Source organism: Garra rufa, chromosome 17, assembly GCF_049309525.1.
Source record: "Garra rufa chromosome 17, GarRuf1.0, whole genome shotgun sequence".
Classification (NCBI taxonomy): domain Eukaryota; kingdom Metazoa; phylum Chordata; class Actinopteri; order Cypriniformes; family Cyprinidae; genus Garra; species Garra rufa.
In genome coordinates this window covers 3,788,255-3,811,493 of record NC_133377.1, presented here as the reverse complement: position 1 = coordinate 3,811,493, position 23,239 = coordinate 3,788,255, and the positions used below count along the sequence as shown (strand labels likewise).

The following is a 23,239-nucleotide window of genomic DNA, read 5'->3' as shown; positions in this document are numbered from 1 at the left end:
AAAGAGATGGACGCTATTTGAATGGGTTCCTATGGAGACCGGAACAGAAGAGCATCCAATCTGATGTCAGAATTCGTAATGGCGGCGCTCATTGTTTACTCGGGAAAAAGGTCTATAGAGAAGGAATTAGTATGCAGGAAATCCTGCTGAAAAAACAGCTAAAACCAGCCTATAGGCTGGTTGGCTGGTCTTAGCTGGTCTTAGCTGGTTTAAGCTGGAAGTAGCTGGTTTTAGCTGGTCTCCCAGCTCAGACCAACCTGACCAGCCTGGCCAGGCTGGGAAAGTGGCCAAAACCCCTCTAAAACCAGCCTGCTGACCAGCTATGACCAGCTAAAACCAGGCTGGCTGACCAGCTAATACCAGCCAACCAGCCTAGGCTGGTTTTAGCTGGTTTTTATCAGCAGGCAAGGGTGCAATATTTTGACAAACTGAAGTTAATAGGTGGTAACGATACGTACAAGCAGTATCAATTAACATATTAACCAAATATTTCACCTACCTGACTTGAAATGATAAGATCAAACATGAATGTTGTCAAGATTCTTGCCCTGGAAATCCTGGTTCAGTTTGGCCAAACACAAACACCTTTTGTTCCTGACAATTTGTTCCTGACAAAACATAAGTAAAATGAATTGCTCACAATAATATCGACATGCATTTCATGCTGACTTTTATGTTTGGCTAAAGTTTATCCATCCTACATCATTTGCAAGTGTACAGTCATAATGGTACATAGTAGCAGACAGTCAAAACACACAGGGGACTTCTTCTGTGCTTGCACTCTTTTAAATATTGCAATTAAGGACCACTGCCTGGAGAAAGAGCGAGAGAAAGAGAGTGAGCGTAAGAGAGGGAGAGATAGTCCTGATGAGTGCTCTAGCGAAACTGTGTGCCAGTCATTAGCAAAGCATTCTCCCAGTGGGTTTTTATCGATTTACCATGACTAATGGATGGTGGGGGTGTGGGGGGGGGGGGGAGAAATCACTTTAAATTAAAATTAGGATTGGTAATACATGCAAATTCAAATAATGCTTTGCACCCAGTGAAGATAAAATGTGTGAAATGCGCATGTTTTCCTCGTACTTGTACGACCAATTGTCTCCTGTTTTCCTTATACAGCCTAAAATCAGCTCGGATACACAGCCGAGGGGCGGATGGCCCCTCCAGCTGTGATTTTGCGGGAAATGTCCTGTCTGTTAAAAGTATAAAAAATCGATTTCACTAAATCTTCGCTGAGAAATCTCTTATCAATCCTAAGGACCTGCTATTTGTCTGGTTATTTTCTGAGGCCAGAGCTGTCTGGCGCATTTTGAGCGAGGGTGGGGTTCATTGTGGAGGGTACTGCGGTATCACTGATGAGATTTCATTTGTCACTTCAGTTAAAGTATGGATTCTCTGACAAGTGTTATTTCTCATGGAGTCATTACGGTCTCGAGGGATATAAATAACTCTTGAAATACTACCGGCTTGCTGAATGAAAAACAAACGGACAGTTTTTGCAGCAATAACATCTAAGATACAAGCAAATCATTTTTTTCAGTCCAAAATATTCACGGTAGTGAAGCCTAACCTCTTTGAATTAATCACAAAAGATTGGGTGCTGCATGCAAATGAGAAAATTAATTATGCAAAACACATGGTAAGCAAGTCTCTCCCTCAACGAAGATGGCAGGGCTTATTTAAATATTTGAAAAAGATTTTTGCCCACAGTCCTTGTGCTACATGTTGTAGAAGAAACAACATTTGCGAAACCCCTTTGGCTATCGAAGCAGTAGCTACAAGACATTTCCATTTTCTTGATCTTGATGGTTCAAAGGACAGCATTACAGTTCCATCCACTTATTTCGCTTTATCAAAGTGGTGCTAAATTGCTCTGTATCCGTGTTCTCTGCTGAGTAAATAATGTGTTATACAGGCTCATTATAAGCAGATTAGATCTATTAGTTACCGCTGTGCTGCTCTCAAATCAGCTGCCCATAGGAGAGCAGAAAATCATTTTAAACTTCAATAAGTTACAAGCAGTGGCAAGCCTCTCCATAATCCACACTGCCCCAGGCAGCAATAAGACTGGATGCAATTATGCAGACCAAATTCAACACAAACAAAAGAAATGGAAATTAGCCTTAAATAAAACAAAAAAGGGGAGAGAGGACAAGAGAAAACAAGTTGGTCTCTTGCTGTCTCCCTCTTGCTTTTTCTTTCATTGTGAAATTTCACATTGTGCGTTTCAAAGCATTGTGTAAAGATCTCGCGGCACAAACATGTGGGATTGTTAAGGTAAATTAGCCTTCTCCCTGAGATGCTGTACGGGATTCATTCATGTGTTGCGTACAGGAAACAAACGTATGACACATTTTTAAATATTGCATCAGTCCTTATAAATGCTTTGAAGAGAAAATGTGAATAGTGTGAATGCAAACTCAGTGACATAAAAACACAGATGTGATATGATTAGTCTTTTACCATAAATTCCTTCATAAATATTACATCTGACCCTCTTTTCAGGTTGGCATACAGCTTATGACTTTGTGAGGGACTAAATGGAATATTTTATTCTTTTAAGTATTCATATTTGTTTAAAATATACTATTAAAAATGCAGATACACTACCAGTCAAAAGTTTTTGCACAGTAAGATTGATGTTTTTTCAAAGACGTCTCTTCTACTCACAAAGCCTGGATTTATTTGATCCGAAATACAGTGTATTGTGAAATATTTTTACTATTTAAAATCACTGCTTACTATTTGAATATATTTTAAAGCTAAATCTAAGATAAAAGCTAAATTATCAGCATCATTACTCCTTCAGTGTCACATGATCCTTCAGAAATCATTTTAATATGCTGGTTTGCTGTTCAAGAAACATTTTTATTAATATTATCAATATTTAACAGTTGAGTACATTTCTTTTCAGGATTCTTTGATAAATAAAAAGGTCTGAAGATCAGCATTTATCTGAAATAAAAAGCTTTTGTAACGTTATACAGAAGAAATCATAGAAAATCAAATTTTTATTTAGCAATGATGTTTTAAATTGATTAAAAGTGATGATAAATACATTTATAATGTTACAAAAGATTTCTATTTCAGATAAATGCTGTTCTTTTGAACTCTCTATTCATCAAAGAAACCTGAAAAAAATCTATTTAGCTGTTTTCAACATAAAAATAACATTATTATTATTATTTTTTTTTTTTGGGCCGTAGATCATAATATTTTTTCAATGATTTTTGGAGGATCATGTGACTGGAGTAATAATGCTAAAAAATCAGCTTTGAAATCACAAGAATAAAATACATTATAAAATATATTCAAATAGAAAACAGTTTTTTTAAATAGTAAAATTGTTCCAAAATGTTACTGTTTTTGCTGTACTTTAGTTTAAATAAACGCAGGCTTGGTGAGCAGATAAGATTAATATTAAAAATCTTAACCCTACTGTCCAAAATCTTTTGACTGGTAGTGTATTATGTTTTATGTAGATGATGTTTTATGACTGATAAACCAAACATGATTGGAATAAAAAGCCTTATGCTTTCTAATAATTTAACATAAGTAATAAAAAAAGTAATTTGTGTAAACCCCATGCAGTTTCTTTCTTTCTGTATGTGGATCAAACAATTTATCAGCCTTATAAAACAGAAAGAAATGAAGGCTGTATTACATTTACAAACATGGAGAGAATGTGCTGCATAAAATAAGGGTTTGCAGTTTGATTTATTATGCCTTTTTTCACTAAAGCCAATGAAAATAATAAAGCCTTCTTAAATAAAACTTATATTTAAAATAACTTAACTTATCCTTCAGTGCATTTGACAGTGACAGGCAGGTTTGGTTTTGGGTCCGCCCACCTAATGACGCAGTCGTTTCTTTGAAGCGAGTAACTCGTGATTGGCTGAATCACGCATCCATTTGAAATCCACAAAGCTGAACCAGGAACTACGGAGAGAATTCTTCGCATCTTTTAAGTGGTAAGTCTGTGTCCTCAGACATAACGCTCTACTTTTACACAGCTATGAATGTTGCCTTGCATTTAGACATCTGCTACTGACTAGGAAAACCATTAAGCATTATATTTTGCGATCTGTCGCGCTTTACCGCTTCCTAAATCCAAACATTTGTGTTTGATGTAGCGCCCGCCCCCTGCACAGTCTGTGATTGGGCGAGCCCTTCGGTTTCTGTGTTGTGATTGGATAATTCCGACGACTGTCTTAGTTTTAGGTCAGAACTGCAGGAAGTGGATTATACATTGACAGGATGAAAACTGTAAACAGTGCAATGCCATTACGTGGCATTAAGATGAATCGGAAGTCAACTTCATTTGTTTATTGTTCTATCTATATTATAATTTTTTGCACTTTATTTAAAGAATTGAGATTGTGATTAATTGAATTTAGGTGGATATTTGTGCTTTCACTGTTTGATTTCATTGCATGTGTGCCAAGATCTCTTTTGCATGCCACATATTCAGATATGCATCAATGAAATGTATGCACTTCCCCTATAATCTCAGATTCGGTTTTATATTTTCATTTTATAAAAAGTAAATCTAGTTCAGGTTATAATTTACCTCCTAGCTGCACTCATGGTAACCTTTTGTATTGCACTTGGTTACTAAAATGCATAATGCTGTCTTTAGTTAATTCATTTTTAAAGAAATGCCTGAGGTGCTTATTTTAATCTTAAATCTCTTTCAAACCAAAACCTTTGTAGTTTAGCTTCTGAAAAAAGAATTCTGGTCTCAATTTAAGTCTTCAAAGCGCTTGTACACATAGCCTTAGGCAATCTCCCTCTGTTTGTGAATCGACCACAGCTCACTCAACTTACCATATATTGTTTGCAATTTGGACAGTGTTATCTTTGAAGATTTTTATACTTGTTAGATAATGCAAGGTTCTTGTCTTATTAATTAGAAATATTAAAACTTCTGTAAACATGTCACTATTTAGTGTTTTGTCTCTGCTGCCTAGTGAGGTGGGGAATTTTGCATCGAAGTCTGAGTTGTTCAGATTGGTATCCACTCTGTGACCCTCACTGTTTAAAGGAACACTCCACTTTTTTTGGAAATAGGCTCATTCTCCAACTCCCCCAGAGTAAATAAGTTGAGTTTTACCGTTTTGAAATCCATTCAGTCATTCTCCTGTTCTGGCGATATCACTTTTAGCATAGCTTAGCATAGATCATTGAATCCTATTAGACCAATAGCATTGCGTTCAGAAATGACCAACGAGTTTCAATATTTGAAATTTAAATCTGTAAGCAAACCTATTTAAAACTTGACTCTTCTGTAGTTATATTGTGTACTAATACCGGCAGAAAATGTAAAGCTGTGATTTTCTAGGCCGATAAGATTAGGAAGTACACTCCCATTCCGGAGTAATAGTCAAGGAAGTTTGCTGCCGTAACATGGCCAAAGCAGGCACAGTAATATCACGCAGCACATGTGCAAATGCTAAGCTAGCTGGGAACTAATTTCAGGCGTTGCGTGATATTACTCCGCCTGCTTTGGCCATGTTACGGCAGCAAACTTCCTTGACTATTACTCCGGAATGGGAGTGTAGTTCCTAATCTTATCGGCCTAGAAAATCACAGCTTTACATTTTCCACCAGTATTAGTACACGATATAACTACAGAAGAGTCAAGTTTTAAATAGGAAAAATATCGAAACTCGTTGGTCATTTTTGAATGCGATGCTATTGGTCTAATAGGATTCAATGATCTATGCTAAGCTATGCTAAAAGAGATATCGCCAGAACAGGAATGGATTTCAAAACGGTAAAACTCAACTTATTAACTCGGGGGGGAGTTGGAGAATGAGCCTATTTCCAAAAAAAAAAAAATGGAGTGTTCCTTTAAAGCCTAAGGGTATATGGGCAGAAATAAGACACAAGTTTTTCGAATATGGCCATGTTTGCCACTTAACAGACCTTGTCAACTTCCTTTAGTGGTCACACTCATTACAAAGGAAGGGTTTGGTCATTGTAGGTCATGCCTTTGGGCTTGACTCAAACCATGTTGTGTAAACACAGTAATGGTCTCTTCCTCTGGCATCTTTAGAAAAGTAATTCATTCTTCTTTCTCCCACTTTGTTGTTGCATGCAGAGCCCTTGTAATTACATCAACTTAAAGTAAAGATTAAAGACATCAAAAGTAGGATGCTGAGGCGACCCTTGAACTCATTGTACATCGGCAGCCAAAGGGGAGGTTTCAGCTCACACAGTCATGCCTCAGGAGAGGATGAAAACAGCCTCGTAATTCTCTGTTTTCATGCACCTCTGCACTTCCTCCAGCTCTTCTCTGTTTTCCATGCTAATCAGACTAGGCTCTTAGCACGGAGCCTGCACACCTTTCCTCTGGAGATCTCCGGCTTATGAGCCAAAATGGATCAGGTCGAAGGTCTACGGCTCGATTTCTCTAGGAGAGAATAGGTCAGAGAGGTTTAAACATCATCAGAAACATAGACTTGCCCTTTGGCTCATGCACCCTTTTTTCCTGGTCTTTAACAGAAGAAGCAGTATTGATTGCAAATAGTATTGTGAGGAGCGCAGAATCTTGATAAAGGGCTCCCTGACCACCTCACAATAAAAACAGCTTATGAGGGTGTATGGCTAATGCTTTAATGCACTTAACCCATTACCAATTTCAAAATTCCTTGCATTCCAAACTAACCGTTATAACATACATCTCGAGATAAGGCGCTTTTTTTCCTCCTCTTGGCTTTTTTTCACTTCAGTTGCTATGGAAATCAATCTGAGATCTCTATCGGGAAAGTCAGAGTAGTGTAAAATGAGATGGAGTGTATGCTTCTTTAATATAAATGGACAATCTTTGCAGTGTTAAACCCACTTTAACACTGCATTGAATGAACCGATATATTTGAAATACTACACTGCCACTCATAAGTTTGGGATCTGTAAGATTTTTATTTATTTACTTTTTTTAAGAAGTCTTCTATGCTCATCAAAGTTCCATTTATTTGATCAAAAATACAAAAAAGTAATATTATGAAATGTTGATGCAATTTAAAATAACAGCTTTAAAATATAATATAATATAAACTGAATTTTCATCAGCCATTACTCCAGTATTTAGTATTACATGATTCTTTAGAAATCATTTTAATATGCTGATTTATTGTCATGTTGGAAACTGTTGTGCTGCTTAATATTTTTTTTGGAAACTGTGATTTTTTTTTCAGGATTTTTGGTGAATAAAAAGTCAAAAAGGACAGCATTTGTTCAAATCTTTGAAAAGAAATCTTTTCTAACAATATATGTCTTTACTATCACTTTTTAATTGAATGCATCCTTGAATAAAAGTATTAATTTTGTTCAATCAAAGAAAGAAAGAAAAAATTTACTGATCCCAAACTTTGGTAGTGTATATTGTTAGAAAAGATTTCTATTTTAAATAAACGTTGTTCTTTTCAACTTTTTATTCATCAAAGAATCCTGCAAAGGTATCACAGGTTCCAAAAAAATATTAAACAGCACACTGTTTCCAACATTGAATATAAATCATCATATTAGAATGATTTCTAAAGGATCTTTTGACATGGAACACTGGAGTAATGATGCTAAAAATTCAGCTTTGCATCACAAGAATAAATTCTATTTTAAAGTATATTAAAATAGAAAACCACTATTTGAAATTGCAGTAATATTTCACAATATTAAGTTTTTTTTAAATATATTTTTAATCAAATAAATGCAGGCTTGATGAGCAGAAAATACTTTTTTAAAAACATTGAAAAAATACTGATCCAAAACTTTTAAACGGCAGTGTACATATGGCAATGTGATCATTTTTGATTGTTCTGCGATGAGCATGTGATGACTTCTGATTTTTTTTTTATATTAACAAAACTGCTTCAGTGTTTATTAACATTTGCAGAACTTTTGTCTGATAAATTAGTCATGTTGTCTGTCCAAGCATAATACAGGAAATCCTTGCAGGACCCTTGCTTCCAAGTCAATTAGTATCCTAAAAAAAATCAGTGGTGTGACTCCCTAAATACTAAATGATATGTATGAATGAATAATTGAAATATGTTATTGAAATATGTTACTGCTTTCTACTTAATGGTTATACCACATGGCATTGTTATTCAATTTAACCTATTGTTGAATATGGTAGAATATGGTACGTTTTTCAAAACTGTGTGAAACAAACATGAATACAAAGAACCAATTAGAGCCTCTCTTAGACATTGGCACATGTGCTCTAAACTAGATTTTAAAAATATATTTTTCTTTTCTTTATCATGGGCTTCTATGTGGTTGAGCCAAAGTTTGAATCATTTATATGAATCATTTACTAGCTATATGTAACACAATTGGGCATTCTGAAAATCATTTTCTACCCACATTTGATTAATTCAGAATACGTATTCTTGAGCAGGGGAATTCAGTGTAGAGCAATTTAACACAAATTCACTAGTGTAAGGCTGGTTTGCAGGCATGGGAAGACTTTCAAATAGACTATGTCTCGGATCGACCTTCGCATGATTGAATTCCTTGAAGTCCCTTGCCACCTCTGGGGATGTGCCTCACATCAAATTCCTCTTTCTAGCTTCAAGATGCTTTCCGTCTTACACAATCACCCATGACTTTTGCAGCAATTTAGGATGTGATGCCCTGAAAGTTTAGTGCAAGGCTGTGGTTCACAACTGGTGGGTCACAACCTGAAAAAAAGGGGAACTAGAGGGAATAAACTGCTGAATGTCAGGTTTAGTGACATTTTCTCATCCTCAAATTTGTAAGAAAAAAGTTACAGAATTATTTCCAAAATGAATAGTTCTTAAAGTAAGTAAGTAAACTGCCATTAAGTAAATTCTGGATCTTCTTAAAGCAAAGTCCTTTGAGAATCACAGTTTTTTCTTTGGTGACCTATGGTAGTATTCTTATTCATACCCATTGTAAAGCAAAAGTATTTTGTGCCATACCAACAGCAAATCTTTACTTGTGGACTGCAGTAGCATTTTCCATTGATTCCTATAAGCAAACAGACAGAGCTCTCACTTTTCACTGCGTTTACTTACTCTTTCTTCATACTAGGTGTATTTTTTATTCCGTTTCTCTCTCAGGTGAATGAAGGATGGGGAAAAAGGATGCAAGTTCTGTCAAGTTGCCGGTCGATCAGTACCGTAAACAGATCGGTGAGAACCTCTATGCTTTCCAGTAGGCTTTATTTTTTAATATGGATGTTAGTAACCTTCATCAAATATTCATCCAGAGAGTCTGAAATGTTGCTTTTTCTCCTTCATTTCAGCCACTGTGATTATATTGCTTATGAATGTTACGCATGAACAGACTAGATGATCAGAATGCTCAGCTGGGAACAGACCAGCATGACTTAAGAAAAAGCCTAAATAAGCAACCGCATATATTGTACAGTCTTCATGTTTAGCTACTATAGTCTCTGAATTATGCTTTCTCCTGTATAATTTAGCATTAGCTATAACGGAAACAATCACTAGTTTTTGCCTTCTCTTTCTTAACCAAGGCACTGTATGGCCTATCAATCATTGTAGTACCGTTTGCATGCCAGCTGTGATAGCGGAAGGAACATGGGGTTTGTTTTATAACTTAGACAATGTCTGTAAGGATGCTAGGGGCTGTATGAGGAGAAACATTGCTGTAAACACCTAGCAAAGCTGTATAAATGACATTTCTCCAATAGCAAATCCAGTTCATGTAGTAAAATAACAGTTTAAAGGGATAGTTCACCTAAAAATAAAAATTCTGTCATTAGTTACTCACCCTCATGTTGTTCCAAACCTATAAGACCTTCGTTCATCTTCGGAACACAAATTAAGATTTTTTTGATGAAATCTGAGAGCTTTCTGACCCTGCATAGACAGCAATGCAACTTTGTTAAAATAGTCCATGTGGCATCATTGGTTCAACCGTAATTTTATGAAGCTAGGAGAATACTTTTTCGGCATAAGGGAAACAAAAATAGCGGTTTTATTCAAAGAAAGCTCTTGGATTTCATCGAAAACATTTTAATTTGTGTTCTGAAGAACAAAGGTCTTATAGGTTTGGAATGACATGAGGGTGAGTAATTCATGACAGATTTTAAATTTTTGGGTAAACTACAGTTGAGGTCAAAAGTTTACATACACCTTGGAGAATCTGCAAAATGTGAATTATTTTACCAAAATAAGAAGGATCATGCAAAATGCATGCTATTTTATTTACTGACCTGAATTTGATAGAAAGACATTAGCATATAGTCCACAAGAGAAAATAATGGTGGGATTTATAAAAATGACCCTGTTCAAAAGTTTACATTCACTTGATTCTTAATACTGTGTTGTTTCCTGAATGATCCACAGCTGTTTTTTTCTTTGTTTAGTGATAGTTGTTCATGAGTCCCTTGTTTATTAACAATTAAACTGCCTGCTGTTCTACAGAAAAATCTTCTGGTCCCACAAATTCTTTGGTTCCCTTTCGAAGGGAACTCTCACTGCATCCTCTAGAGGGCGCTTTTGGGGAATGCCGCAGCGTGACTCGTGTCTGAGGAATACATAGAAAAACTACATGAAATGGCCGGCGACAGCGTATGACGTCACTGCGGCGCGCACGTTGCTGCCGCTGCGTCACTACCGGGCGACCATAACATAAAAGGGCGCCGGTGCAACACAATACATCTTCATCGTCTTCAGCTTCTCTTTGTCTAAGAGTGCATGTATTCTCTCACCGGAGGCCTGCGTGTGACGTGTGTGGTATTTTGATACCCGCACTTTCACACGGTATGAGCTGTGCGGTGAGAATACAAGCAACATTAGCTCTTGAGAGAGTAGAATGCAATCGGTGCATTCATTGCTTGTTTATAACGAGAGGCACACTCTCATACCCACTTGCACTTGCATGTGGGTGTGGTAATAACAGCACGTCCGGCTCCCGAGGGAACTAAATGTGCTCATCGCGAAAACGCATTCGCAAAGGAGGGAGGTGAGTTTCTCTGTTCCTCATTTTGCATGAGTGTGTATGCCTCTCACGGCATTAACAAACGCATTCGCGGCGTCGCCAGCGGCTCCTTGCTTGTTTTATTCCTGAGGGAATTTTGAACGCTAATTGGGCGGAGTATGTTTGGTTCCTGCATGGGAGCCGAATATGTGCTGCGTGTTGCGATTGTGGAGTTAATTAACTGCCAAAAAAAAAAAAGAAGAGGGGTATTTCCTAAGGTATTTTCCTCCAACTCCCCCCCTCCCCTTTTCAGGGTCTGGGGGCTTTCAGTCAGATTCACTTCTGGTGGTCCTCCTACACACACAGATATCTGAGGATGTCTGTGTGTTGGCTTACTAACTGCTCCCCTTTCGGGGTTTTTGAGCAGTTCTCTTTAAGCTCTTGCCTAGATGGCGCTGTCTCCTCTGCTAGGGTTTTAAGTAGACAGCCCACTCTGTTTATCTGGGCTGCTTCCAGGAGGACTAACCGGAAGTCTCCCACTGATCTGTTAGTCTTCCCAGGCTCATTGGCTTCATTAGTGAACTGGATTTTAACTCCTTAAACAGGTTTTGTTTAAGTTTGAGTTAAATGCAGGTCACTTATGGGTGAGTACAATCCATTTTTTCTTTTAATAGAAGAAAAGGAACTTAATACTGTCTCAGGCCTGTGTGTTGTGTTTTTGCTTTCAGGAAAAAGTATGACGAGTCTTCGGCGGATGCTCCCCCTCTGATCCTATGGATTATGGTTACGGCAGTGTTCGTCCTCTCCACGCCACAGGTTGTGCGGTAAACCACCCTTACAGCATATGTTAGACATAGGACTTATGTCCTCTTCAAGGTAAGCTCCCTAAGTTTCTTTCTTAGGATTGCCCTTGGCATGTTTAACGCTGTCCTTTGCAGGCCTTTTCTGAGAATCCCTCTTCCAGACCCTCTCTGTGGACTCCAGATCCGGGAGTAATCTCATCAGCTGAAGGTTCTTCCAGCACCTCCTGAGTTTTTGTCTCCAAGGAGCAATTTTTCAGTCCTCCAGTCCCTGCTCCGGGAAATTTATGTCCTGTTGAGACAGGAACATAAGTCCACTTAGACTGGTGTCTGTCGATCCTCCGTTAGCCTGAGGGCATGGTCGGTTCGACCTAAGTAGTACTCCCCTTTCTGCGGAAAGGGTTTATTCAGAGTACCGCTTTTGCTGACAAAGCCAGGTTTTCTTCCCGGTCATCTGGGTTAGAAGCCTGTCCTTCTTGTCCAGGCTGATTCTCACTCTTCAGGCCTCACAAACGAGCTGGGCTCTCCCCTTTCCGAGGAAAGGGTCCCTAATGAGCGCCCCCTCGGCTGGATGGGCGTTCCTCCCTGGCCTTCAGGGTTAGGAGTCTGTCCTCATGACTTACAGGAGCTTTACCACAGACCTGCGTATGAGAATACCCTTTGTGTCCTCTCCTAAGTGAACCACAGAATTCCCCTGGACCCTGTTTAGGTGACCTAGAGGAACTTCCTCTTTTAGCCTCTTGTTTCCATGGAAACAGAGCTTCTCTAACTTGTTGAGACAGGAGTTCGCTTAAATGGAGTGTCAGCAGGCCACCCCCTTTAACATTATGCCTGGGGGTGGGGGAAGTGCTCGCTGCAGACTCGGAACAACTAAAGGATGCTCCCTTTTCTGCGGAAAAGGTTTATTTTGAGCACCGCATGGTGACCAACTTTCCAATGATGGGTTTAGGATTCTAGTTCACTTATGTGAACGCTCCCCTTTCTGCGGAAAGGGTTTTACTAACTGAGCGTCACTCTGTGATTCATCTCAAGCCACCTCATTTTAGCCTGAGGGCTGGGGTAAAGCTTGATGTAGAATTCACACCCAGGTTGACGGATGCTCCCCTCTCTGTGGAAAGGGCTTGAGCATCTTTCGGTGTCAAAACACCTCGAAAGCTGGCACCTTAGGGTCAGGGTTTCTCGCTCCTCAGGCCTCATTTCACTTCCCTTTCCAAGGAAAGGTTTTACGAAGTCTCAAACCGTTAGGACGGTTTTCCCCCCTGGTTTCAGGGCTAGGAAGCTGTCCTCATGATTTAATTCTGGAGCTCCCAGAATTCTATAAGGCACCCAGTGCTCCCCTTTCTGAGGAAAGGGTCCTTTAGAGCATAAGAACTCGCATTCCTCCCTGTGCGCAGGGTTTTGGAACCGACCTTATAGCTCCCCTACTGTCTAGGGTTCCCTTCAGAGCACTATCCCCGGGCGGAAAGTCTTCCTCCCTTCTTAGGGTTGGGAGTCTACCCTGGGTAACTAACCTTCTACAAGGACGTTGACGTGCCCCCTTTCTCAAGGGTTCACTAAAACAGAGCACCACTCCCTGGTGGCCAAGTTTTCCTCCCTGTGCTTCAGGGTTAGGAGTTTGACCTTCATACTTCAGGTTTTTACTCTCCAGCCTTGTAATCTGGATGCATGCTCCCCTCTACAAAGGGTAACAGTGAGAGCTTTCGCTTTGGAAGGGCTCCCCTTCTTTGGAAGGGTCCTCTATGAGCGCCAACCCACCTTCATGGGACTGCCTGACCTTTACAAGCTGTGTGGACCGGGCCGTGCACGCTCCCCCTTCTCATTAAGGGTTCCCTGTGAGCAGTGCCCCCTTCTGGAGGGCGATCCTCCCTGTGGATCAGGGTTAGGAATTTGTCCTCTACTATCGTCAACTATTACAGGATGGTCTCAGCTCCATGGTTATCTCTGTTGACAGATAGCTTGCGAGCTTCTGTCTGGAGTAGGGTGCAGCATTGCTCCCCTCATCTGAGGGTTATCCCCTTCTTCCGTCTCTTTAGACAGCATGGAGCTGGTAGTGAAACCCTCTGGGAAAACACTCTCCTTAAATCCGATCATTTCGGTAAGTGTCCCACGCTACGCCTGGGCATCTTTCATAAAATCCACAAGAGTGGTAAGTGCACAGACATCTGGGGCATTTCTATAAAATCCACATGTGTGGTAAGTTCCCACCGAGTTATGGGTTCTTCCTTAAACCCTTTATGGTATGGATCACGTGTCTTCACCTCGTTCCCATTTATTGGAGTTGGCTTACAACCCCGGTCCCCTGGGTTCAACTCTATAGATATCACTGTTGATGTCTACCGACCATCCACTATCAGGGCGCGCCACTGCTAGTGGTCCTTTTCTGAACGGACCCAGGACAGGTTTGCTGCCCTCATATGGGAGCCAGTTCCTGAGGGAACTAGGCCCTATGTCGCGGTAGCTCCTTGTTCTGACAAGTCTTAAGTCTCCTTTGAAACTTAGCCGTTTCCCCCAGAAGGAATTTCTCTAATTCCAAGCCTAGAGCTGTGCCCTGGGTTCTAACCCAATCCAGGTAAGTGGGTAACAGTTCAGGCCTCTGGCCGTGGGGGACAACGTTTTGACAGCAGTCACCACGTCCTAGTAGGGGCAATTCCTTTCAAAATTAATGCTTAGTGCTCGCTGTCATAGCATGCACTCCCCTCAGCATGGCAGCGTGGGTATATCCGTTCCCCAAAGCGCCCTCTAGAGGACGCAGTGAGAGTTCCCTTTGAAAGGGAACGTCTCTAGGTTACGTATGTAACCTCGGTTCCCTGAGAACAGGGAACGAGACACTGCGTCCTCTAGACTCTTCGCCATGCTTCGGACGATAAGCTTCAGACTTTGAAGATGTATTGTGTTGCACCGGCGCCCTTTTACGTTATGGTCACCTGGTAGTGACGCAGCGGCAGCGACGTGCGCGCCGCGGTGACGTCATACGCTGTCGCCGGCCATTTCATGCAGTTTTTCTATGTATTCTTCAGACACGAGTCACGCTGCAGCGTTCCCCAAAAGCGCCCTCTAGAGGACGCAGTGTCTCGTTCCCTGTTCTCAGGGAACCGAGGTTACATACGTAACCTAGAGATGTTTTTCAGCATTTTTGTCTATTTGAACCCTTTCCAGTAATGACTGCAAAAAAACAGAAGAACAGCAGGCAGTTTAACTTTTTAGAACAGTGGTTCCCAACCTGTGGGCCGCGGCTCACCAGGGGGCCTCAGTGATCCTCCAGGGGGGCCGCGAGATATCTTAAAATTTATTTAAATATTATCCTATAATTGTTTAATTTAATTATATTATAGCTAAATAAAGAACGATCAAAGCACGGTCGTTCTGGTGTTCTGTGATTGATTGCTTCGGACTCGACACACTGTTAAAAACAGACTGAGTGGCGGCTCAAAACTTCCAACTGCTGCACATATAGCAGTGTTTCCCCTACCATTACAACGGCACCCCCGCCCCCTTGAACGTCAAGTTCATTTTATTTTCGATATAGCGCCAGATCACAATAGAAGTCATTTAAGGTTATCTTTCCTATAGAACAGGTCTATACCTTGTTCTTTTATTAAACAAACTAAATAGCCTTATGTTATTTATCTTATTTACATTATGACGGCATGTCATTTCTGTCTCTAAACGGTCGCGCGTTTACAATGTCTCCTCCGGGAAAACACGGACTGGATCGCGGACTTCATTCATAAAAACGGAATTTACTATAGCGCGGAATGCCACGTAATTCTTCGATTTTTTTGGAAGAATAAATCAAAAGTTGGTCTGTCACTTAATTCGAATTGTGATATGGACTAGTGTCTGTGAAAACTGAAACGCAAAAAGGCAGTCTCAATATGAATCCCCTTTGCCTCTATGTATGCATTGCGGAGACGCGTTGCTTACTGAAGCACGCGTGACGCTCCCGGTAATGTTTGACCTTTGTATCTCACATGAACAGATGAACTCAATCTCCAAAGCTGCTGTGAGTGTCACTTCTTGTCAATTTTACCATTTCATTTGAGAAAACTAGCGTCATATCATACTGTATGCACACAAAAACTTAACGGCAACCTTTTAAAAATAAAAGTACAGTTTAACATGTAACAGAACTATATTAATCTTGTATTACTTTTGTACAGTATAATGTAGGTGTTTATATTTTCCTATTTAAATAATTTACAAAAAACAATTTATATGAAAAACAAGATTAATTCAGATCAATTAACCACTTAATTGTAGAAAAAAATACTACTATTATTAAAACTTTTTAACTGAATATAATTTTAAAGTAAACCTCTGTTTGTTTGCCAAAAATATTAAATATATCATCTGATTATCAGAAAAAATCTAAACAAAGAAGAATTTAGGAAAAAAAAAGCAAAAGATTGTAGGGCTCTATTTTGAAATAGAGTTTTGGACCGGCGCACCCATGTTTTTTAAACATGCAGTGGAAGAATAATAAGGCAAAACAAATGTTTTTGTTGATAAAAAAAGGTCTAAAAATAAATATTTTTTACAGCGGAAGTACAGTATAAGAGGACATGTCAGGATAAGGGGCCTTGCAAAATTGACCACAGAAAGAGGGGGCCCCAGAGTAAAAAAGGTTGGGAACCACTGGTTTAGAACAAACAAAGGACATATGAACAACTATCATGAAACAAACAAACAAACAAACAAACAAACAAACAAACAAACAAAAACACAGCTGTGGATCATTCAGGTAACAACACAGTATTAAGAATCAAGAGTATGTAAACTTTTAAACTGGTCATTTTTATGAATTCAGCTATTATTTTCTCTTGTAGACTATATGTAAATGTCTTTTATGTGAAATCTTATTCAGGTCAGTACTAAATAATAAAATAACATGTATTTTTGCATGATCCCTCTTATTTTGGTAAAATAATTTAACATTTTGCAGATTTTGCAAGGTGTATGTAAACTTTTATGGTCAAAAAAGGATCCATTATTTATTGTCAGTTATGTAGTGATGTATGAAGCACTGTGCATACAGACGTCACTTTCTAACAAAGTTTTTTTTTTTTGACTAACTTAAACCCATTGCAAAATCAGTGTGGGGAAATCTTTCATCACATGAAATTCCTGATTGTGTGGATGCCATTTGAAATAACTGAATTTTCCCACTTAAAAACTCACCTTTAGACCTTTTCAAGTAGTTGTTAGTCCAGTTGTATCATCCATTTCACATCTGGAAGTTCTTCATTTTCATTGTAGGATTGAGATATGGAAACATAGTTCTGTAATGGCACTAAAGCGTTGTCTGTTTTCAATTGACACATCCCCGATGTAATTTGCAACACAGTACACGCCAATATCATCTCCCAGCAGAAAGAACCTGTCTCATACACATGATTTTATGTGAGTTCATATCGCACCCTTTAGTAGGACGATTAAGCCTGCGTTGCTCCGTCACCTTGCCTTATTGTGCCTGTGCTGCATGACTGTGCTGGCAACATAACAAGCTGAACTCCTGCTGGAGCCTGCGAATCTCAGACATATCCCATTTTGTTTTCTTTCTTTTGCGTCTCATCAATTCAAAGTCGTAACAGCAGGTTGTGGACAATTGAGTTCCCCCCCCGGTCCTCCCTCTCTTTCCTTCAGTTTGCTTTGAAAAGAAGTCTATATCAGCCTATTTCAGAGAATCGCTGTTTAACAGAAAAAGCGCCCAAAATAGCGTAAAGCAACACAAAGGGAGAATACACATCGTAATTTGAGATTGTAATGGGAAGGTAATTTTTATCCTGACAGGTCTTGCTTTCTTCCCTCTTTTTTTTTTTTAAGGAGAGAAAGCTTTTGTGATGCCAAGTACCTTGTAGGGCTGCTCTAGACACATTGACTTTAAATACTGTTATTAAGTTGCATAATGGACTCCGGAGAGCTGTCAACCACCAAAAGGGTTCCTCAGGTCTGTATGGTCATCCCCCTAGAGTCAAGATCATTCACACCATCCTCTCTGCCTTTGTCCAACAATTATTTGCATGACCAAACACTCAGACACATCCCTGCCTATTAACTCTCTCTGTTTGTGATCGTTTTTTTTTTTTTGTGTGTGAGTGTGCACTCAGCTGATCTGTATATAGTCTTAATATCTCTGATATGAGGGCTGAATGGATCTCGCATGTTACAGATCTTCTCGGTTTTCAAAACTGTGGTCTGACCTGGTTGCCCGCTGGCAGAACTCTTACCTGTGCATCACGGTCATGTCACAGTGTTTTTAGCAGTTGTTCAACACTTACGGCAGACTGTGTGCAAAGGTTGCACTCTCTCCTTCTGTGTACAGAGAATATCTGTGGTAAAGAGCCTCTCTGTTTTGTGTTGATTTGTTTACAAAGACAAAGTTCTTTATTTTTGACCGTTTTGCACTCCCAGTACTTGTGCAATCTGTCAAGGCTGGATTCAAATTGAGCACACAAAGGCCTGTTCACATGAATTCCAAAATGTTTGGCATGAAAATATACAGCATTTGTGCTTTTTTTTTTTTGGTTTTCTGTTTATTTATTTTTCGAATTAATGCACATTAGATTTTTTGTCTTTTAGAATTACTTTTTTAGGGCTGTCATGATTCCTTCCTGTTTTAAAAAATCCTCGTTTTTTTTTTACTTGCTTTTGATACTTTATTTGAACTAATTATTGCCCCATTGCTATTAAATATGTATTTTAATGGTGTGTTCACACTAAAAGCGAAGCAAATATGCTCTAGATCACTTGCGAATAAAAACATTGCATAATACTCTCCTCTATTTTGTGATACAACCAGACGTGTCAATAAGCCCTTCGCTGATTGTCAATGCGTCATGTGAATTTTCTGCGGAGGACGCAATTGAGGCGTATATATTGCACGTTCGTGCCAATCTTTTCGCCCAATTCACGTCATTTGCATTGCACGTCTCTTTGTGTCTTCGCATTGACTTTACTGTAAAACGTTTTCACCAGTTTCAACTTAAAAACTTAAGTTTAGCAGCTGCCTTAAGATTTTAAGTTGAATCAAGTTCACAAGTTATATCAACTCATTTTTATTGTAATAAGTTAAAATGACTTGTAGTTTTAAGCTGATTTAACTTAAAAACTTAAGGTAGCTGCTGAACTTAAAAAAATAAGTTGAATCTAGTGAAAACTTTTTACAGTGTATAATCTACGCAGAATCCAAAACTTTCGTATGCATTTTTTTTTGTATTAGTCATCCTTTCCTATTACAATGCTTGCTACGGATGCGAAAATGCAGCGTGAAGTCGTATTTATTAAGTCCGAAAATTTCAGACTCAGTGTGCAATGACCTTTAAACTTAGTTCCATTTTTATTACCACAAACATTTTAGTTTTTTATATAAATAATTATCCAATTACTCGATTAATCGTCAGAATAATCAACCAATTACTCGATTACCAAAATAATTGTTAGTGACAGCCCTAAATTTATTATTTATCTTTTAATAATAATTATTTTCAGATTTATTTATTTGTTTCTTTGTTACTTAGTTAGTATATTAGTTATTTATAGGTATTTAAAATAATAAATCTTTACACTGATGATTTTAGTTTTTTTTGTTTAATTATCAATGCTGGGCATGTTATTTTAAAAAAGTAATTAGTTATAGTTACTAGTTACTTCTCACAAATAGTGAGTTACATCATTATGAAAGTAACTAATTACCAGGGAAAGTAGCTACTGTGTTACTTTTACATTTTTTTTTTAAATATGTCATATAACTTAGATGCCCCCAATATGAAATATGTTAAATGAACAAAACACTAATTTTAATGTTGCTGTGGGACAACATCTTCCAGGGAATAAATATCACTTTTCTGGGGTCGCTTCAACCAGCGGGCATGAAAAACATCCCACGGCAACACTGTTAACCCCCTGCGGTCTGTTTTTTCTTGATGACAGTGAAAAGAACTAAAAATACAACATTTTTGAACGTACAGATAAGACTAAGGTATCGTTTGAAACTGCAAAGGGTCTACTTTTACTTGTGTATAGTCCTAATAACAACAAAATGATGTGCTTTTGTAAAATAAAGAAAATATACAGGGTACACTCTCTGCCGTCTTGGTCTCCATCACCTCTCTTTACAGACACATAAATAAAACAACCTGAATCTTATTAAATACTATACCTCACAGACATGAGACATTCTGATGAACCTTAGATCAATTGCATTTGTTGTTATCGTGCTATTAAAAAAATGCAGACTTAGCAACACTTAAACGGTCCTATGGCTGAGACAGAGCCTACTAGGATGAAAAACGCTTCAGTGAGCTCAATTAGAGTAGCGCTGCGTTTTATTGTCAGTAACGGTAACAAAGTTTTAGCAAGAAAAACAGTAATTCATTAAAAGTAATGCCGTTAGTAACGCTGTTTATTTATAACTCTGTTATTCCCATCACTGTTAATTAAACACTGAAGGGGACATTCCCCCAATATGAGTTTTTTTCTTAAACTTTTGCATTTGGTTGCTTGTAATATTGAATATTTGGCAGTGTTTTGAAAAATAATAGGCCTTCGTGAAACACTACCACAAAGCATTTCTGTACAAAATTCTCATAATTTCAATCATGTTTTGTGCCAGTTAATGAAATGCAAAATTTAATGTTTTTAACAGAAATTCATTCTTCATCAACATTAAGGCTCTATGTGAGGAAGTGCATAGAAGTGCATAGTTTTGTTGTTTAAAAACATGCCAAACATTATTATTTGTTTGAACAGACCCTCACTATTTTTTCCAATGTTTTTTATTTGTTTGTTGCCACAATTGGACAGTGGGTTTATCAGAACTTTCTTGCAATCCTATAACGGGAATAATTGCAGAGAGCTTTCTCCACTCTCCAAAGAGCTTGTTTTCTCTCCGTAATGAAATGCAATTTGTGAATTAGCCAGATCACGTTAGAAAAGCGCCAGGCTGATGGAAAGGGAATCCGTTTCTGGATGAGGAGTCGTGGCTTTTGAAAAGAAATCAGCTGCAGCAGTTTTGAAAGACACCCTTGGCCCTGTGGGTTGATTTTTGTCACTTTCCTGTCAACATCTGACAACACAGTGTGTACGGAGAGGTCACACCGCTCTAGTACACATGAAATAATGGCATGTTATATCAGAGAGGCTCCACTCCGCTTTCGGTAAATAAGGAGGGGGAGATTTCGCTCTGCGGCGATGCAGTTGAATGGTGATTAATGAGCGAAGGTGCGTTCAAAGCCCGCCTCTGTATCGCCGGCCAATTTGAGCACCACCGCGGTGAGACGGCAAAGCCAAGAAGGCCATGGAGTCGTCATCATCAGTGAGTGCTCACGCAGAGAGAAGCGCCTCATTGAACTCAATGGCGCGTGATTCAGCGTACTGGCAGGGCCACAAAGTCTCGCTATATAAACAATTTATTTCAAACTCTGATATGATTACAATTAACTATTCATTTGGAACAGATGGCTGAGGCTGTTTGTTGTGGGTATTTACACCACAACAGGAAGTTTCAAGAAAAATAAGACACACACCTAATCTGTCCCAGTTGGCTTGGAACAAAACGGGTTTTGCTTTCCACACCATGTAAAATCTCCACAGGTGCGAGTGTAAACTCCCGTAGACTCTAAGAGACGGAGAGAGAGACAGACAGACAAATATGTTGTAGGAGTGTTTGGGAGGTTGAGATGGAAAATAGTTTTTTATTTTTATTTGAAAACAGGATTGACACTTATCTAAACCCCGTCCTCTGGTAACTATGGCTAGAGAATGAATAAATAGGAGATAATAATTTTCCCATTTGTAACCCTAGGCCACAAAACCAGTCTTAAGTAGCACAGATATGTTTGTAGCAATAGCCAAAAATGCATTTTATGGGTCAAAATTATTTATTTTCATGGCAAAATTCATTAGGATATTAAGTGAAGATCATGCTCTATGAAGATATTTTGTAAACTTATTTTTTATTTTTAGTAATATGCATCGCTAAGAACTTAATTTGGACAACTTTAAAGGCAATTTTCTTTTTTTTTCTTTTTTTTGCACCCTCAGATTCCAGATTTTCAAATTGTTGTATCTCAGCCAAATATTGTCCTATCCTCACAAAGCATATTTATTTAGCTTTCAGATTATGTATAAATCTCAATATTGAATAATAATAATCTCAATATAAAAAATTACCCTCATGACTTTGAGGTCACAAGTGAATTAAATGAGAAAAAAGTGAGAAATGTTAACGATTAGACATTCAAACCATTTAGATTACAAAACTTTGCTTAGATTGCAAAAAAGCCAATAATAATATTAATAATTAATAATAACTATTAATTAATGAAAATGTGTATGTGTATATATATATATATATATATATATAAATTAAAGGATTTAAAATAAATGTAAAAAATTATTGGTTATCAGACACTTAAATACTCTATAAAATATATATTGGACATATTGGTCATTAAAAGCCAAAATCAGTAAATAATAAAAACAAATAACAATGTGGCAAATAAACATATCTTCATTAGATTGCCATAATAAAACATATAATTTGCATTATAAATTTTGTTCTTTTGAAAATGAAGGTTGACACAGAGCATTTTCCAAATAATTTAAAGGTAGGAAAGGGAAAAATACTGTGTGTGCCATTGTAGCTTGTGTCTCTATTGTAAATATTTTCTAATGTTTTTTTTTGTTTTGTTTACAAACATCATGAATTATTACTTCATAAATGTAATTACGTTTTTGCATTCTCACACCATATCTGCTTAAAAAGCAGTTTTGTTAAAATTATTTATTTTTTCTTTACATTTTTCTTCTAATAAATAATTAACTATTATACCAAAATACTTAATACCGCTTTCTTTTTAATATCAGGTTTTATTTTCATTGTTTTAATGCTACTTTTTTTTTCATTACGATAGCAGGACAGGTCTATCACCTAGACATTTTTGACTTAATGCCCCCAAAAATGTCAAAATTCATTTTGATTTCTGAAATTAAAAACATGCTTATCATATAAGTTGTAAGTCATTGTATATATATAATTAATATAATAATAATTATTATTATTTTAATTGATAGAACAAAAAAATAGCAATACAACAACAAACATGAACAGGAAGCAGTTAAAATCTGAAAAAAAAGAGAAAATTTTGGGGCATTTTTAATGCAATTTTGTGTAAAAACCTCTTAACTTTTGCCAGTCTGATCCAATAAAAAAGTCAATAATCAATGTGGAATACAAAGAGTTTGTGATATATATTTGTATATTTAAGATGAGCTCAGACTAAATTGATAATTAAAAATAGGCTAACACTAAGTGTATTACAAATAATTTAAAGGTAAGAATAGGAAAAATATGTGTACCATTGTGGGTAGATTGTGTCTCTATTGTAAATGCCCTTGCAACATTTCACTCTATTTTTTGATAATTCATGTTCAATTTAATTAAAAATTTAAGATTTTTGATAAATGTATATACAGTGCCTTCCGAAGGTATTTAAGAAAGTGAGCTGAATTTCAACTGTCCCAGA

At 37.8% G+C, this 23,239-nt stretch overlaps 1 protein-coding gene across 1 annotated transcript in view; it reads left to right on the top strand.

Annotated features, from left to right (window-relative positions):
* Positions 1-3,895: 3,895 nt before the first annotated feature.
* Positions 3,896-23,239, top strand: part of triqk (triple QxxK/R motif containing) — a 35,733-nt gene continuing 16,389 nt past the window's right edge. Inside the window, 2 exon segments of the mRNA XM_073822147.1 lie at positions 3,896-3,971; positions 9,087-9,158. Coding sequence (XP_073678248.1) covers positions 9,098-9,158 — 61 coding nt within the window. The 5' untranslated portion in view covers positions 3,896-3,971; positions 9,087-9,097.